Source organism: Bos indicus, chromosome 26 (assembly GCF_029378745.1).
Source record: "Bos indicus isolate NIAB-ARS_2022 breed Sahiwal x Tharparkar chromosome 26, NIAB-ARS_B.indTharparkar_mat_pri_1.0, whole genome shotgun sequence".
Classification (NCBI taxonomy): Eukaryota; Metazoa; Chordata; class Mammalia; order Artiodactyla; family Bovidae; genus Bos; species Bos indicus.
In genome coordinates, this window is record NC_091785.1 from 30,783,624 (window position 1) to 30,802,280 (window position 18,657).

General features: G+C 43.6%; 1 protein-coding gene across 4 annotated transcripts in view; it reads left to right on the plus strand.

Annotated features, from left to right (window-relative positions):
* The window catches only part of RBM20 (RNA binding motif protein 20), a 197,193-nt gene that overhangs the window by 110,698 nt on the left and 67,838 nt on the right, over positions 1–18,657 (plus strand). The window contains exon 1 of one of the 4 annotated variants that reach the window (XM_019988727.2): positions 11,921–12,267. The exons of 2 other annotated variants lie outside the window; for them this stretch is intronic. In XM_019988727.2, coding sequence (XP_019844286.2) covers positions 12,242–12,267 — 26 coding nt within the window. In that variant the 5' untranslated portion in view covers positions 11,921–12,241. Of the gene's footprint in view, positions 1–11,920; positions 12,309–18,657 lie in introns of those variants that run through there. One more of the 4 variants, XM_019988728.2, reaches the window with a different exon arrangement.

Here is an 18,657-nt window from a genome sequence, read left to right on the forward strand (position 1 = left end):
TCCCTGAGGCTTGAAATAAGTGTACTGTCCTCCTCTGACTGTCTTTTCAGGGCACTACAAGTTGGGGATCACATCAAACCAAATTCATTGCCTATCTGTGCTGTACATTCTTGGGGTGAAATGTGCATGAGGGTGGGCCTGTGGCCATGTTTTCTCAAAATTATTTTCACCACCTTCCTTTTCCTCCTCCTGCTCTGCTTCAGTATAAAGCAACCTCCCTTAGCCTGTGGAGCTGGGGAGAAATAGGAAGTGGCAGATCAGCTCAGAGTCCTCCTACTTGTGAGCGTGTACTCTGGGAGCCTGCTTCATGCAGGGAGAAGTATCCTGTAAGTCTTTACATTGAATGTCCTCTTTGCCTGGATATCTGTTACCCTTACCCCTCCAGTGTCTTTAAGGTGAAAGCAACTTGGCTACTCAAATAGTTCTCTGGTCACTTTGAATTCAAGCTTCCCCTCAACATTGGCCTGGCAGGGCTGCACTATCTTTTCAGCTCCTAAGTGCTTAAAGGTGATTTATCCAGAGTTTCTTCTTTTCAGTGAGAGATTTATCTGAATAACCTATAACCTAACCTTCCCTTATGGAAAACAGCTATTCCATTTTTATTGTATAAAATTAAGCATTTGTGTTTAACAACTATGTTTACCCTTAGGAAAGTTATAGTGCAAGAAGATAAAGGGAATGTAAGCCCATAAGTTCTTTTGTGTGTGGTAACAGATTTAGTCTTAACCAGTCAATCCTAAAGGAAATCAACCCTGAATATTCAGTGGAAGGACTGATGCTGATGCTGAAGCTGAAGCTCCAATACTTTGGCCACCTGATGAGAAGAGCCAACTCATTGTAAAAAAAAAAACCTGATCCAGGGAAAGACTGAGGGCAGGAAGAGAAGGGGACAACAGATCACGAGATGGTTGGATGGCATCACTGATTCAATGGATATGAGTTTGAGCAAGCTCCAGGAGATAGTGAAGGACAGGGAACCCTGGTGTGCTACAGTCCATGGGGTCACAAAGAATCAGGCACAGCTGAGCGACTGAACAACAAGAGATTTAGCAGTCATCCTTTGGAAGACTGATCTGGAGTAGAATTTGAGGAGTAAAAGGTGTGAGTCTTGGATGGATTGTCCCAGTGACATTACAAACTTGCAGAGCCCGTCTTGCTTGATACCACTTGTTCTTTCCTTAAGGTGTGTCTTCAGCTAATAAGTTGCATCTTTGCCTTGAAAAAATAACCTCCAAAGGAAAAGCTCTCTTAGCCGGTCTCCCTGCCACTTCAGGCTGGCCCTGAACTGCGCTGTAGTGGTGGAGGTCCAGCTTTTTCGAATTCGAGGCAGCGGTGAGGGCAGCTGGTTTTGGCTCAGACGGTGGAGACAGCGCTCGTCAGCAGCTGCCTATCTCGTGGCCTGATGCCTGAGCACTGCGACGTGAGTCTGTGACAGTGAAGGTGGGTTGCTGACTCTGGCGGTGGATAAATGCACATGCTTGGGCCGGGTTTATGGGTCCAGTCTTTGGCCTACCCTCAGCATCACGCTTTGACCAGTTGGTCTTGGATCAAGTCTTCAAAACGTTAAATCTCACATGTCAGGAATGAATTTTTGACCCTTTAGTCTTCCAATCCCAACTTTGGATGGAAGCCTCTGAAATGACAGTCAACATGAGGAAAAGCTTGTAAATCATTTGTTGATTCAGAAAACACTTAATGGACTTCTGCCACCTGGAAAGCATCATTCTGGGTATTGCAGTATCCTGGCCTCCAGAATGCTTATAATCTTGCAAAGTATTAAGGCTGATCACCTAAGAGAGAAACTGAGATTGAGGGGGGACCTGAAGCTGGTTGTGAGGCTGATCTGTGATGTTTGTCATCCCATTGCTCGTGAGGGTTGATTTGGCTGCCCCGGCTGGCTGGAGTTCTCTTTCTTCCCCACATTTCAGGGAGCATCCCTCCCAAAACTGGGTTCATCTCTGAAAGTATGACCTTTTCACCAAGAGGCAGCTGTCCTTTGGTCAAGTATAAAGGTGGCCGCGCTTCTCTTTTTAAGACCTCAGTTCAGTTCAGTTCAGTTCACTCGCTCAGTCGCGTCTGACTCTGCGACCACATGAACTGCAGCACTCCAGGCTTCCCTGTCCATCACCAACTTCCAGAGCCTACTCAAACTCATGTCCATTGAGTCAGTAATGCCATCCAACCGTCTCATCCTCTGTCATCCCCTTCTCCTCCTGCCTTCAATCTTTCCCAGCATCAGGATCTTTTTAAATGAGTCAGTTCTTCACATCAGGTGGCCAAAGTATTGGAGTTTCAGCTTCAGCATCAGTCCTTCCTTTTGGATTGACTGGTTTGACCTGCTTGCAGTCCAAGGGACTCTCAAGAGTCTTCTCCAACACCACAGTTCAAAAGCATCAATTCTTTGGCGCTCAGCTTTCTTCACAGTCCAACTCTCATATCCATACATGACCACTGGAAAAACCATAGCTTTGACTAGATGGACCTTTGTTTGCAAAGTAATGTATCTGCTTTTTAATATGCTATCTATGTTGGTCATAGCTTTTCTTCCAAGAAGCAAGCGTCTTTTAATTTCATGGCTGCAATCACCATCTGCAGTGATTTGGGAGAAGATATAGTCTCTCACTGTTTCCATTGTTTTCCCATCTACTTGCCATGAAGTGATGGGACCGGATGCCCTGATCTTAGTTTTCTGAATGTTGAGTTTTAAGCCAACTTTTTTTTTTTAAGACCTAGCGAAAGACAAAGTGGAGAAAGATGGCAACCAATCTTGCTGCTTATCTTGGACAAAGCTTCATGCAGTCTTGGACAAAGAAACAAGAATTAATGAGTGATTTATGTGTGAGAATAAACTCAGTTTTCTGGAAATCATCTTAGAATGGATATTGGAATTTGATTAATAAAACATGGCTGGAGTGGAAGATGTGTTCTCTTTGCCAGTTCGCTCAGAAGTCACTGCTGGGACTTCCCTGGCGTTCCAGTGGTGAAGACTTTGCCTTCTGATGCAGGGGGTGCAGATTCAGTCCCTGGGTGGGGAGCTAAGATCCCACATGCCTCCTGGCTAAAAAAAAAAAAAAAAAAAAACCCAAATATAAAGCAGAAGCAATATTGTAACAAGTAATGAAGACTTTAAAAATGGTCCACGTCAAAAAATCTTTAAAAAATCATTGTTGTGCATTGTTCTACAAAAATGAGTTTGGTGCACTTTTTAATTAATACACTAAGAGTGCGGGTAGAGCTCAGTAGACAGTTGCCAATGTGTGCCTTTAAGGGGAAACCAGCTTAAAATCAGATTTGTTTCTTCATCAAGAATTAGAGGATACACTAGAAAGATTCTCCAAGCCGCCCCTCTCTTTCTTGGCAAGCGGTCAGGCTGTTAGCTTCTAGCCCCCCAGCTTCCTTGACTATGGGAATTCCTTCCTAGTTTGACTCTGAGCGCAGATTCCTCCTGCTTTTTTGTTTTCTTTTTGCCTGTTGTTCTTCTTTCATTGCACATGCTCTTTTTCTATGTCCTGTTCCTCTGTCTTGCTGAGTTTTTTTTGATCCCAAACAAGGATGACTTTGTATTCAGCTTGCTATGAAAGTTCAATAACATGTGACACGTGGTATGTTTTCCAACTTTTATATCTTAATACTCTTCTAGCATTTAGCCATGGGGTCATGTTTTGCTGAATGTAATACTCTTGCCACTCAAATTTTAATTGAAGTAAATAGTAAAACACAATTGTAGTGGGCCTGTACCTCCCCTCCTCCTCCCTGTCCCCACCTTCTCCCCCTCCCTGTCCCCACCTTCTCCCCCTCCCCACCTTCTCCTCCTACTCCTCTTCTCTTTCCTCTTCCTCTTCTCCCAGGGGAGGTGTCAGAAAGCACAAGAGTCTGCAGAGTAGTAAAATACCAACTCCTTTTTAAAAATTTTACCATTTTATTTATTTATTTTTTAATATAAATTTATTTGTTTTAATTGGAGGCTAATTACTTTACAATATTGTAGTGGTTTTGCCATACATTGACATGGATCCGCCACAGGTGTACATGTGTTCCTCATCCTGAATCCCCCTCCCACCTCCCTCCTCATCCCATCCCTCTGGGTCATCCCAGTGCACCAGCCCCGAGCACCCTGTCTCATGTATCAAACCTGGACTGGCGATCTGTTTCACATATGATAATATACATGTTTCAGTGCCATTCTCCCAAATCATCCCACCCTCACCTTCTCCCACAGAGTCCAAAAGACTGTTCTATACATCTGTGTCTCTTTTGCTGTCTCACGTATAGGGTCATCGTTACCATCTTTCTAAATTCCATATATATGCGTTAGTATACTGTATTGGTGTTTTTCTTTCTGGCTTACTTCACTCTGTATAAATGGCTTCATTTTCATTCACCTCATTAGAACTGATTCAAATGTATTCTTTTTAATGACTGAGTAATACTCCATTGTGCCTATGTACCACAGCTTTCTTATCCATTCGTCTGCTGATGGATATCTAGGTTGCTTCCATGTCCTGGCTATTATAAACAGTGCTGCGATGAACATTGGGGTACACGTGTCTCTTTCAATTTTGGTTTCCTCAATGTGTATGCTCAGCAAGGGGATTGCTGGGTCATATGGCAGTTCTATTTCCAGTTTTTAAAGGAATCTCCACACTGTTCTCCAAAGTGGCTGTACTAGTTTGCATTCCCACCAACAGTGTAAGAGGGTTCCCTTTTCTCCACACCCTCTCCAGCAATTATTGCTTGTAGACTTTTGGATAGCAGCCATCCTGACTGGCGTGAAATGGTACCTCATTGTGGATTTGATTTGCATTTCTCTGATAATGAGTGATGTTGAGCATCTTTTCATGTGTTTGTTAGCCATCTGTATGTCTTCTTTAGAGAAATGTCTATTTAGTTCTTTGGCCCATTTTTTGATTGGGTTGTTTATTTTTCTGGAATTGAGCTGCAGGAGTTGCTTGTATATTTTTGAGATTATTTCTTTGTCACCAACTCCTTAAACTTAGGATAAATCTCATTCTGTCACTTGCTTTTGTATATACACATGGAGGAAAAGTGATCACCTTTTGAAAAGTATCTAATACTGTGTTAGAGGTTACTTTGATCTTTTGCAAAAGCAGAGAAGGAAGACAATGCAAGTGTTGGGCACAGCACTGTTGACTGACTGGTAGCAGTGATGAAGGGTAACCAGTGTTCTAGGAGGAGAATCAGATCAAGGTTGGGTGTTGGCTACTCTGCTATTACGTAGGCACACCCACAACCCTCAATCTCCCCAGGTGATCTCATGAGCCCATGCTTGGATATTATCTCGGCCTGTGGGGAAATAAGATGCAGCTGTGTTGGGTGGCTAGTGTCCTCTGATCCCAGAATGTTGAGGTAGACCCTACTGCGAGTCATTTATGCAATAGTGTTTACCAAGCTTCTGCTTGTGCCAGGTATGGCCGTTGGGAAGGCAGCAATGAAAGAGGCCTGTTCTCATGGGGCTTATATTCCAGGGGAGTGACAGGCAATAAAGCACAAAATAAACAAGGTAATTTCAGATATCGACAAAGGTAGGATAAAGGGACGGAGAGTGACTGTCCTTCCTTTAGGTTCCTGGGTCTGAGGTGGGCCTCTTTGGGAAGGGGACAGGAGCACAGGAAGCTGAGGTTGCGAAGGGGCTGGTCACATGAGGGTCTGAAGCAGTGATGTCCTGTAGAACTTGCTGCATGCTGAAGATGTTGCATATCATGCTGTCCAGTATGTGTGGCCATGACTCTCATGGCTACTGTGGCTGGTACAGCTGAGGAACTGAGTTTTAAATTATATTTAATATTAATAACTTCATGTGTTAATAGCTACTCTCTTGGACAGTGCAAGATCTAGAGAAAGGCCTTGCAAGGAGAGGCCTTGCAAAGGTCCTGAGGACATGGGGCCCCTGAAAACCCAGCATGGGATCTGGTCTGGAAGCTGGGCCCAGTCTTCAAAGAGCAAATCTGGAAAACTTACAATTGCTTCCTGCCTCTGTTTTGTGAGCCCCTGGAGAACCTACAGAGGAACAACAGTTAACCAGATGAGAACGAAAAGCTCCTGCCCAACAAAAAACCTGCTTCCTTTTCTAGGAAGGGCTCATTCCCACATCGTCTGACTCACAACTCTTGACTGGTTTCCTCTGCTCACAGGCAGGGCTGGCCTTTGTCTTGCAGGATGTAGCCATTACATAGATCTTGCTTGTTCATTCTGGGAACGAATCCTGTGTTTGTTCTTTCCTTGAAGCTTTTTGTAATGAGAGGCTGGAATCTCTACAATTTTTCTTTTAAGGGGATCTCTAAAGAGCCTCTTTAGAGAGGTGATGAGGTGAAAGAGGAGTGTGAAAAAGCTGACTTAAAACTCAACATTCAAAATACTAAGATCATACATCCAGTCCCATCACTTTATGGCAAACAGCAGGGGAAAAAGTGAAAACAGTGACAGATTTTTGTTTTCTTGGGTTCCAAAATCACTGCAGACACTGACTGCAGCCATAAAATTAAGACACTTGCTCCTTGGAAGGAAAGCTATGACAAACCTACACAGCATATTAAAAAACAGAGATATCATTTTGCCAACAAAGGTCTGTATAGTCAAAGCTGTGGTTTTCCCAGTAGTCATGTATGGATGTGAGAGTTTTACCATAAAGAAGGCTGAGCACTGAAGAATGGATGCTTTAGAATTATGGTGTTAGAGAGGACTCTTGAGAGTCCCTTGGACTGCAAGGAGATCAAACCAATCAACCCTAAAGGACATCAACCCTGAATATTGATTAGAAAGACTGATGCTGAAGTCAAAGCTCCAATACTTTGGCCATCTGATTCGAAGAGCCAACTCATTTTAAAAGACCCTGATGCTGGGAAGGATTGAGGGCAGAAGGAGAAGGGGGCAACAGAGGACGAGATGGTTGGATGGCATCACTGACTCAATGCACATGAATTTGAGCAAACTCCGGGAGATAGAGGACAGGGAAGGATGTCGTTCTGCAGTCCATGGGGTTGCAGTTTCGGACATGGCTTAGAGACTGAACAACGACAATTCTGCATTCTTCTTACTTCCCTCCAGTTATCTCAGGGGCCAAGGCTCCAACTTTTCTGGCTTAGCTATTCCCTCCAACCCCCTGTCACAAGCTAGGATGGCATAATCAGTCCTGGTTATAAAGAGAAACTGGTCTTTGGAAATAGTTTTACCCTGAATTGCCACTTCTGTTGAAAAGGTTATGAAGGAAAAGAGGAAAGGAAACGAGTGGGAAAAAAAGACTCCAGGAATGTTTGCAGTGGTTTTCTCACATGCCGTGTGTGTGCTGGGATCTCTTAGGCCGTGGAAACCTCTGTACCTCTTGGCCAAGAATTGGGCTATTCACTCTTGCCTGGAAAATCCCATGGACGGAAGAGCCTGGTGGGCTGCAGTCCATGGGGTCGCTAGGAGTCAGACGCGACTGAGCGACTTCACTTTTCACTTTCATGCCTTGGAGAAAGAAATGGCAACCCACTCCAGTATTCTTGCCTGGAGAATCCCGGGGACAGAGGAGCCTAGTGGCACAGAGTCGGACACGACTGAAGCGACTTAGCAGCAGCAGTAGCAGCAGCAAGCAGCTTCTGGCTTATCCCGGCAGAGTGGAGGAGGGAGTGGATGCCGCAGGGACCAGCTCTGCCTCTCCAGTGCAGGGGGAGATTCGGCTCCAGCAAGATTTTCAGCCAAACACAGAGGTGAAGTAGCCCGTCCAGGGTCAGTGTGCTGCAGGTTAGAGGAGGCCCAGCTGTGGTCTCTAGTCCAGGCCTGGCCTGGATTAGTCATTGTGCTTGCACATCCCATGGGAGGTGCAGTTACTTAGTCCCCCTCTGAAGGGTGCGAGAGACTGAGTCTCTGGGCCCAGGCCTGCTTCTGGGGGTTGAGCTATGACTGTCGTTTCCCTTCGGCCTTGCCTAGCCGTCTGCAGTTAACAGAGAGTTCCCCCTCCCCACCCCCAGACCTGCATGGGAAAGGGAAAGAGGCTGCTTTTTTTTTGTTTTTAATTGGAGGATAATTGCTTTACAATGTTCTATATGTCTGCGTTTCTGTTCCTGCCCTGCAGATAGGTTCATCAGTTCTGTTTTTCTTGATTCCATGTATTTGGGTTCATGTATGATATTCATTTTTCTCTTTCTGACTTACTTCACTCTGGCATGACAGACTCTAGATTCTTCTACTTCTCTGCTGATGACCTAATTTCATTCCTTTTTATGGCTGAGTAATATTCCATTATATATATGTACAACAGTGTGTACACGCACCATACGAGAAGCGGTCCCCTGCCGATGACCTTGATCTCTCTGGTCAGAAGTCTGAGGTCCTAAAATGGGCCTTTGTTGACCCCTGAACAGTGTGCTGGCTCCTCCACCTACCTTGTGCAGGTGCCTTCCTGGCATACAAGTGTGAAAACACACCTGCATCTTGCACTTGGGCCTCCACAAGAGAACATGGATGCCTCCCTCCTCCAGGTGCCTTGCCCTTACATTCTGGCATAATGGTTCTCCAACAGAGAAGTGCCTGCTATGGCAAGGAGCCTTGATGGACAATTTAATATAAGGGAGTTCACTGAAAAGTCCTTATGCGCTAGATGGTACAGTATGCTTGTCCAGCTGAATTCAGTTTGTCCCTGAAAAAATTTTTTCCCCGGAAAAATAAATGTGCTTATTAAAGAAAAATTGGAACATTTACCCAAGGAGAAAGGAGGAAGCAATGACCTAAGAATCCACCATCTAAACTCAGCTGCCCTTGTTACTATTTTGGTGTGGTCTCTGATAGTATTTTTTCTTTCTACCTAAGGGTTGTTTTGCCTTTTACATGTCTATAACCATAACGTATATACAATTCTGTGCACTGTTGTTTTTTTTTAATTAAAAAACTTTTAATTGAATTTTAGTTTATTTACACTGTTGTGTTAGTTTCTGTTATACAGTGAAGTGATTCAGTTATATATACATACTTTTATATATCTTTCCATTATAGTTTATTACAAGATATTGAATATAGTTCCCTATGCTATACAGTAGGCCCTTGTTGATTTTTTGTATAGCAGTGTGTATCTGCTAATTCCAAACTCCTCATTTATCCTTCCCACCCCTTTTTCCTTTGGTTACCCTAAATTTGTTTTCTGTATCTGTGACTCTGTTTCTGTTTTATAAATAAGTTCATTTGTATCATTTTTTTTAGATTCCACATGAAGTGGTATCATGTTTTTTGTCTTTGTTCGACTTACTTCACTCAGTATGATACTCTCTGGGTTTATCCATGTTGCCACAAATGGCAGTATCTCATTCTTTTTAGGGCTGAGTAGTGCTCTTGCCTGGAAGATCCCATGGACGGAGGATCCTGGCAGGCTGCAGTCCAGCGGGTCGCTAAGAGTCGGACACCACTGAGCGACTTCACTTTCACTTTTCACTTTCATGCATTGGAGAAGGAAATGGCACCCCACTCCAGTGTTCTTGCCTGGAGAATCCCAGGGACGGGGGAGCCTGGTGGGCTGCCGTCTATGGGGTCGCACAGAGTCGGACATGACTGAAGCGACTTAGCAGCAGTAGCAGTATTCCATTCTGCACAAACCGCCCCCCCCTCCATCTTTTACATCCATTCATCTGTCAATGGACATTTAGGTTGCTTCCATATCTTGGCTATTGTAAATAGTGCTGCTGTGAAAATTGGGGTGCCTGTATCTTTTCAAATTAGAGTTTTTGTCTTTTCTGGGTATATGCCCAGGAGCGAGATTGCTGGATCATATGATAATTCTACTTTTAGTTTTTTACAGAACCTGGTTTTTAACATTCAATAGTAAGTAGATTATAGACTTCACTTTGCATGGCTATATGTTATGCCCTTAAGTTCCTGTGTGCTTAGCACTTGGATGTTTTGAGCTCTGAGGACTCTGCAGGGGCTGGTGGCCACACGCTGAGTCATTGATGAAGCCAGGGGCCATGAAGCAATGCTTCCCACCTCCCTATTCTTAATCTTCCGCTGCCTTCACCATTCACCATGGGCTGTACACGCCTGCCAGGTGTGTCTCATGTTGCACTACTGTGTGTAGCCCCTCCCCCACCTCCACTGAGGGTCACTACACCACCTGGTTTGGGATGTTGCTCCTGGAGCAGAGGCCACATGATCCCCTTCCATCGTGTCACCTCAAGGAACTCATAGTCTCATAATAAACAGCAGCATTTCATCTGGGATAGAATTGCCTCCTGCTTCTTCCAGCCCAGGGCCCCTGAACCCTTCCCATCCACTTGGTGCTGGCTTGGTAGCAGGAGAAAGGCAGAGCCTTAGATCCGGGTTTGGGGAGATGTGTGTGGTGGAGCACTTTGTAGTAAACCCTTATCCTAAGCAAGTCCCGAGTGTAATGAGATGAGACAACAGACAAGAGGAACGGCAAAATGTGGCGCCACCTCGCACCTTGAGGAGGACTAGTTGATTGTGGGAGGGGCCCAGGCCTGAGCGGAAATGCAGCTGCGGCCAGGCTGGCTGGATCCTGTGCGGCAGGATCTGGGACTGGCTCCTTTAGGTGTCTGTGACTGAGTGGGCGGCAGAGAGCCAGGGTGCCTGGGGCAGCCTGTGGGCTATGACTAAATTAGGAAGAAGGAGCCCTCGGGCTCTCAGGGAGCTCAGTGGGCAAGTGGGCGGTGGACCGGCCTCTGGTGGGCAGCTGTTCAGGCAGGCAAGAGTGGCCTTCACTTCAACTCGCCAGTGGCTGCAGGAACGTCACACCCTGAGTGTGTGAAGAAGAGCCTCCCCGAAGCTGATGACCATCCCCATCCCCACCCCGATCCCCACCTAGGAGTCTCAGGCAAACAACGCCGTGAGCTTTCATCCCTCAGCCTTTAAGCTCTTTTGGGAAGGTTTTACCTTGCAAAACGCCTACCCTCCTGAATAGTTTTGCGCAGGGATTATATAGGATTCTGGGCATCACAGATGAACATCAGATGGTCCAGACAGGACAAAGGGGCGATGGCAGCTCTGTTTAACCTGGCAACGAGGCATCTGCAGACAGCAGCATTTGACTTAGAAAGTCATGAGAATGTTTCCTTGGTTTGATTAAGTATAATAAAGAGAAGAGGAGGAAAACTGGCAGGAGAATGGTGACTCCTGGGGAGACAAGTGAGCAACTTAACTTCCTAAGTAATTAAACAGTAAATCAGGCAAGTCCATCAGGGGACCCATGGTCTCTGGTCAGTGCCTCACAGAGAGGGCTTCTTGCCTTTGTTCTCTTTTCTTCCTTCCTTCCTTCTTTCCACGCTCCCCCCTCCACCCCCGCTTTTGGTGTCATATTTTTTGCAAGACTTTTAGAGGTACTTAGCTGTAGGATATTTTCTCAGCTGCAGCACTATTGCCCTCTTGGACTCGTAGTCCTTGTTTATGGGTCTGTCCTGAGCATTGTAGGATTTTAGCAGCACCACTGGCCTCTGTCCAGTAGATACCAGTAGGGCTCCCAATTCTGAAACAAAATGTCTACAGTGTACCCTGGGGGACATTCACCCCCAGTTACGGGCCCCTGCTTATAGCAGAAGACAGCCGGTTCTTCCTGCTGAAAAATGTTGCAGTTACAACTTGGGATGGTGAAATGATGAGTCACTTCACTCCATCTCCTCTTGCTTCACAAAAGTTTTATAAAGAGAGGCCAGCCAATCAGGAGGTTTGTGGGTTGGGAGTCAGTGTGCCCACGCTGTCTGAGGCGGCTGCATTGCTAAGCGTCGTTATGGGGTCCTTTGGGGGTTCTTCAGGACCAGACCCAGAGTCAAAAACAAGCAAATAAACAAAGCACTCTCATCACCGCCACCCACAAAAAATAGGAAAGTAAACCAGAACTGAAGGCTTTGGAATTTTATTAAAAATGGCCTCATGATTAGCACCAGACTCCCTCCTTCAGAAGCGGTCTTAGGCATCCTGTCTGCGTAGAGCTGGCCTGGGCATTGATATGTGAAGAGGCTGAGAACATGTGGTATAAACATCGACTGATATTGTTTGCCATTTACACTCAGCATGTGTAATGCCACAGGAATTGCTCCTGGCGGCATGTGACTCTGCTTCCAGCCGGGTGTGCGGTGCCCGGGGTGCTCCTTCTCTTTCGCTGGCCGCCTTGCTGGCGTCCCCCCTCCTCTGCCCCCTTCCCAGACTCCGGAGAGTCTAAGCGGACGCTTGTCATGATTGGCATGCGGAAAGCTGGTAGAATGTCATCGGAATTTTCTAGGGAGGCACACGCGCAACACCCAAAATGACTCCTGGCTTCGGTGGCCTCAGGTGAGCCTTCCATGCCAGGAGCCCTGGTCTTTTTCAGAAAGGTAAGGTTGCATGACGTCATCCTACCTTTCCCCAGCCCAAGCGGGAAATCAAGGGTTGGGTTTTTTTTTTTAGTTCTCTAGTCCGGGCTGCACTTTAGACCGTGTTCTTGGCGCTAAGCATTTGTGCATGAGTATGCGATTTGTGTGGATCCCCACCCCCTTCTGTTTAAAAAAGTTGTAATAAATGATTCATAATGGCAGGGGTAACATGTGACCTAAAACAGCTCCTCATGACCCCAGTGAAATCACCGATCCCAATGTCAAGGAAGTCTAGATGCTCTTTTTACGCTGGTTACTAAACTCTTTTATAAAGAAAAGTTGCGTGGCTACGGGAAAACAGATTGCGTTGTCACCAGATCGGAGGGAATGGAAGGGGACATTTTCGATATCCCAAAACCTTATGAATTATGAGGGTCTCTGAAGGTTGAGGTTTGTTGTGTTCGTTGCTGGAACTTGTCGATGATGGAAAATGAACTTTAAGGCATTTGAAAGGTCCCGTGTCTGTTGAGTGCAGTCAGACTCATGAACCCGAGGGGAGTGCGGTGTTAGGATTCACGAGCAGGGGTGTTTTGCCAGAAAAGCATGCTCGCAAGTCGCTTCTGAGCACCTCTGCAGGAGCTGTGATACACATTTCAGCAACTTCAGATATCTTTAAATTACAAAGCAAAACTATATTACCAGTCCCCAAGCAAGTACATAAACTTATGTCCTGAGGTTCAGGGGACATAGTTGGACATGGATGTGATGATCTGTTAGCAGGCTCAAGCACAACCAAACATGACTCACCTCATTTCTTCATCTGATGCAATTAAAAGTCGCTTGGACGCATTTGAGAGAGGAATACTGGTTCTCTGCTTACCAGTGTGTCAGAGCAAATCCACACTCTGGTTAAATGGCGTGTATGATGTGTCTTACATTGCGGGAATTTTTTTAACCTTAAAAAAATCCAGATGTTATCTTTGCTATTGGTTTCTGCCTTACATGCATTGGAATCTTTTTTTTTTTTCCCCTCCTTTCTTTTTGTGCCCTTTTTTGTCAAGATGTTAGAAAACTGAAGGGGAGAGGGTTAATATTTTCACACACTCACCCCTCCCCTACACACATACACTAACAGCTGCCACGTATGATTTTGTGGAATTTGATATTTTGAACAAAATGACTTCCTTATTTTCCAGAGTAATATAATAATCAATTTTACCATAGAGGACTGTGTACATGTCAAGCCTTGGCTTCCCCTAATTAGCAATGGATGGGGTGGCAGGGGAAAGGGCTGGAGAACAGTTTTGAGTGAAAAGCCAGCCATTGGGTTTTAACCATTCCTACTTGCCTCAGCCGAGGCAGTTCTCAATCTTGCTTGGATCTGAACCACAGGTTTAATTTGCGGTGATCTGAGAAAATGGCTCCAAGGGCACGCACACGTGTAACCGAGATGGGCCTGTCCCTCTGTTGCTGCTTTTTGTCTTTCATCCTCTCTCCACAGTAACTTTCATAGGACCACAGCTTAGTAAAATAGAGACAAAACTCAGAAGTCACCCACATAGAATATTCTCTGCCTTGGGGGGCACCTGTGTTTTGTCGGCTGTAGTCAGAAAGGTTTTTTAAGGCACCAGAAATTTCTCTCCATTTTCTCAAACAAATAGTCCCATCCATAATACTCTCATTTACTCTAAGGAATTTAGAAGAATTAAACAATGCACATTCCCACAACACGAGGAAACATATACCTCAGACTCCACAATGAATCACTTAGCATATTCTGCTAAGGTCTCTGTTCCCATGGGCTTAGAGACAATCGTAAATCCAAGTGAGTTGAATAAGTGTTTGTTCACCGCCTCTAATTTGCCCGGCACTGAGCCAGACAGACACTCAGGAATTTGAAAGATTTTAGGATGTGGATGATGTCTTCAAGGTGCTTATCATTTAGAAAGCAAGAATCATACGCCAGCAAACCTCACCCAGCTTCCTACAGCAAAAATTATTTATATACTTTGCGACAAGTCTTGCCACAAAAAATATTTTTTGAATTGTGTGAAAGATGCTTCAGTCTAGCTAAGAAATATTGATCGATTGCCCACTGTGTTTGTGACCCTTTGTGGGCTTATAAAAATTTCAATGTTTATTCATAAGTACAATTTAAGACACATGGACATGTTTTTTGTAGTGACAAAAATGGCTTGTGGGGATCAAGGTAAAGAAGAACAGATTGATAGTATTCCTTTAGAGACTGGTGAATCTCAAACTTTGTTTCTGATTCCTCTGAAATCTCCTGGGGTAGCTATTAAAAAATCCCAATGCCTAGGGTGAAAAGAAATCTCTGGAAATGGGGCCCAAGTATCAGTATTCTAAAAAACACCCCGAGTAATTGCTATACCATTGAAATCTAGCGATACAGATGATTTTATCAAAAACTTTGTTTTTAAGTCTAGGGTGAGTTTGGAAGGTAGGCTTTCTCATAATGATGATGTTGCTTGACTAAAGAACTTTTGACATACTGGAGTCTGATCCTCTGTCCTCTGCATCATTGAACTCAGGGTAAATGGAGGTATGCTTTCTTCCTAGTCAACAAAGTTAACATAACACTGAGCCAGTCAATCCACTAAATTACCTGAGGTTTGTGAACCTTGAACATTTTGATTGCAGGAGGTCAAATGTTGTTGAACGTGCCGACTGAATCTCTTAAAGGAAGTTAGGTATAAGAATAACCACATTTTTGCAGTGTCTAAAACCCCCACAGAAAAGGAAGCCCCTTCTTGGGGTACTGCACAATTAGTAGATAGAAGTGGCTCCTAAAAAAATACAACTGCTACTAAATTCTTTATAACTCACCACCATAGATTCTTAGAGTTGGAAGGTCAATTCAAGCTTGTCTTCTTAAGTGGTTCTGAAAGTGCAGCATCAGTTATCACCTGGACTTGTTAGAAACACAAATTCTCAGGTCCCAACTCAGATCTCCTAAGATAGAAACTGGGAGTGAGCCCAGCATTTGTGTTTTGAAACTTTCCTGATTCCCCTTCCCCCAACACCTGAAAATCACTGCTCTGGTTTCACTTTGTCATTTTACAGACATATCTATTAAGCAGAGGTTAAGTGCCCCGAAATTACCCAGGACTAGAGAAGCAGTAGAGGCTAGAAACTCAGATTTCTCAGGGCCAAAATCTGTCTACACCGTGGCCAGATCATCCTCACTTTTCTGTGTATCATGAGTAACAGCTTTAGGAAAACGCCCACCATCCTAAAATCACAAAGCGTAAAGGAGCTTTAAATGTTGTCTCATTTGGCCCTCCCATTTCACAGATGAGAAAACTGAGGTCTGCAGGGCGAATTGATTGCAATAAGATGTACAATTATTCATGGCAGAGCCTGTCCAAGGAGTGGGTTGACTTACCAACAAAAACTGTCTCTCTTGGCATCCTGCCTAAATACCCCATAACACCTCTTCGGTTTCATAGGGACTCCTAGTATTTAGCTTAAATTACACTGATTAAAATGTCCAGGGTAACAGTCAGGCAACTCTAGGAAAGGACCAGCTTTATTTGAGTAAGAATTTAAATTCTTTAAAATTAAACTTTTATTGTGATTTAATATTAACTTGAATTTTATAATCCTCCTTGTACACTTACCAGAAAAAATCAGTGATATAAACTGAAAATAAAATTTAGAAAACATAGGGAGCATTCCTGGAGCATGTGTTTCATCTCAGAATCGTGTAGATTAGACACATAGCTCCTCAGATCACACACTGAAATTGCATTTTCTTCACATTTAGTTAAAAGGAAAAATGTGGCAACAAGTCTGTTTGTTGACTCTTTTAGAATTCTATCCTTGATGTGGATGGTGGTTATTTACATAATTTTGACAGTGTTCAAAGACTGAGTCTAATCCACATTCTCCACGGAGCTTCATCTTCAAAGCCTTGTAGCAGCGCACATGGAGCACTTAGCCAGGAAACAAATTGAGAATGTGATACACAGCTATTATCTCCGCACGCATACGCACAGAGCAGGTGTGTACAAGTATGGGTGTGTTTATTGGTTCCACACACCTACCGTGTGCCAGGCACTATGACATGAAATGGACACATAATTACTGCTTTCAAAATGACCGTGGGGTATTAGATGAGGACATGAGATGAGTGATTGAGTAGATAATTATCAGTGAGGGTGGTAGGAGTTAGAACGGAGTGTAATTGAGGCTTCATAGAACTGCAGGGCATTATGGGGGATGACAGAGGAGACACCAGCACACACTGGAGGGGGGCAGAAGTCAGAGAAGGCTGCCTGGAGGAGGTGCCATGTGAGCTGCATGTTGAAGGATGGCAGTTATCCAGGTGAGGGGGAGTAGGGAGGAGGTGGTCCAGGGGGAAGGAGCGGTATATGCAAAGGTGTTCATGTCTGTGTACACACTGTTCTTCACCGGGGCTAGTGACCTATAAACCCCTAAATACTTCATTTGCATGTAGAAACATTATCATTTGGCTTCTTAGAGCACTTGTTTAACAGTTTTTAAACATGCATTTCAATTTTTTTTTTTTTTGGACGTGCCCTGGCTTTGCAGGATCTTAGTTCCCTGATCAGGGATTGAACCTGGGTCACGGCAGTGAAAGTCCAGAGCCCTAAAACTGGATTGCCAGGGAATTCCCTTAAATACACATTTCAAACAGCTTGTTTTTCCATCTCAAAGACCCTGATGTTCCCCAGAAGAGTTAGTGGGTTGAGAGGTCACCATACCTTATGTCACTGAGAAAATAAAGATCTCTCCTAACCCCTATAAGTCAAATTACCCCTCAGTTTCATCCTTCACAAAATGAGTGAAATTCTGCATGCATTTCCTGAAGAATTATGTCTCAGGCAAACCAACTCCAGACCCAGAGTACTTTGAGCTTCATTTTACTGTGGAAGCCTGGTTCTGTCTATGGAATGCTTTGTAGAAGACAGCATCTTGTGGCAAGGCACTTTTGATATTTCATTTACTCAGTCTTCATGGGTGGAGTTGAGAGCTTGTCCTTGTGCAGAACTGCCTACCCAAGAAAGCAGTTAGAAGAAATTGAATTATTTCATGCCGCCTGGACTGCAACATGTCAGTCTAAACCAAGTTACATGTTTAACAACAGTAGTGTGACAATAGTTTCTTTAAAAGTATTCAGCACTTGCAGAAATAAATCCGAAGTAAGCACATCCTCTACAGGGTGATAGAGGTGGTTGACTTATTAAGGGTTTCCAAATAAAGAAAATCATGTCTGAACTCTGAAAAAAAAAAAAATAAATAAATAAAAGTATTCCCAGAAGCTTAAAAATAGCTTAATTTTAGTGAGTAGTATTAATACTTATTATTATTCAGTATTATCCAACTAATATTATTACTATCATCACTGTTTTGCAGAACACCTGCACATAATGTTTGATCTTTATAACAGTTAGTAAGGCAGACATTGTTATCTCCATTTGACAGATGAGGAGATTAAACCTTAGAGTCATCAGATTTCAAAGGTGGAACAGGCCTTGGAGATCCTTTCATCCAGCTTTCTCATTTTACCAAAAAAAAAAAAGAGGAAGTTGACTGATATATAATCCCACCAGAAGTAAATAGTAACTGTAGGTCCAGGCCTGGATCTTCTGATTTCCAGCTCAACAAGTTTTTCACTGTATCATGCTGCTTTTAACTTTCAGTGTGTAAAAAGAAACTTGAAAGAATATGTATTTGTTTCTTTAAGAGAAATATTGTTGAAACCAGTCTTATGTGCTGTTCTGTAAGCTCATGCAGGTATAGAAAAAGTCTCTTTTATAATTTTTCTATATATAGATAGGTAAACAAACAGATATATAGGTAAATAGATACACAAATCACATGTGGATGTTATTGGGGGAGATGAATGTGGAATTAGACTGGGCAGTCTCAAAGGGATGTCAGTTTTGTCTGTATAATTTTATTATTTTGATAAAAAATACTTGGGCTTAAAATGACTGTAATGGTAGTATTTGTTAATTTTGATTGATGAGCAATGAATTAATAACTATTTGTTCTTTAGATTTTTGTAGTTTTAAAATTCAAAACAAATACTAATATGAAAAATAAATTAGCCCCTACAATACCATCATTTCATAAAAGAAAGGATATTTTAAAGAAAGAAATTTGGTACGAAGGAAAGGAAAGAAAAACCAAAGCTAATATCTAGTTCTTGGTGGTTAAGTTGACATTCATTCTCTCTTTGCTTGAAGTCTTTTCCTGTTATGACTCTAGCAGGATGTGTATTCATTTCTCTGCTTCTGCTGCGTTATCAGTTCTTTTTTTTCACATTTCAAGCACTTCTAATAACTCTGGCAGGACAGGCAGGCCCTCTCTTGTCAGTTAT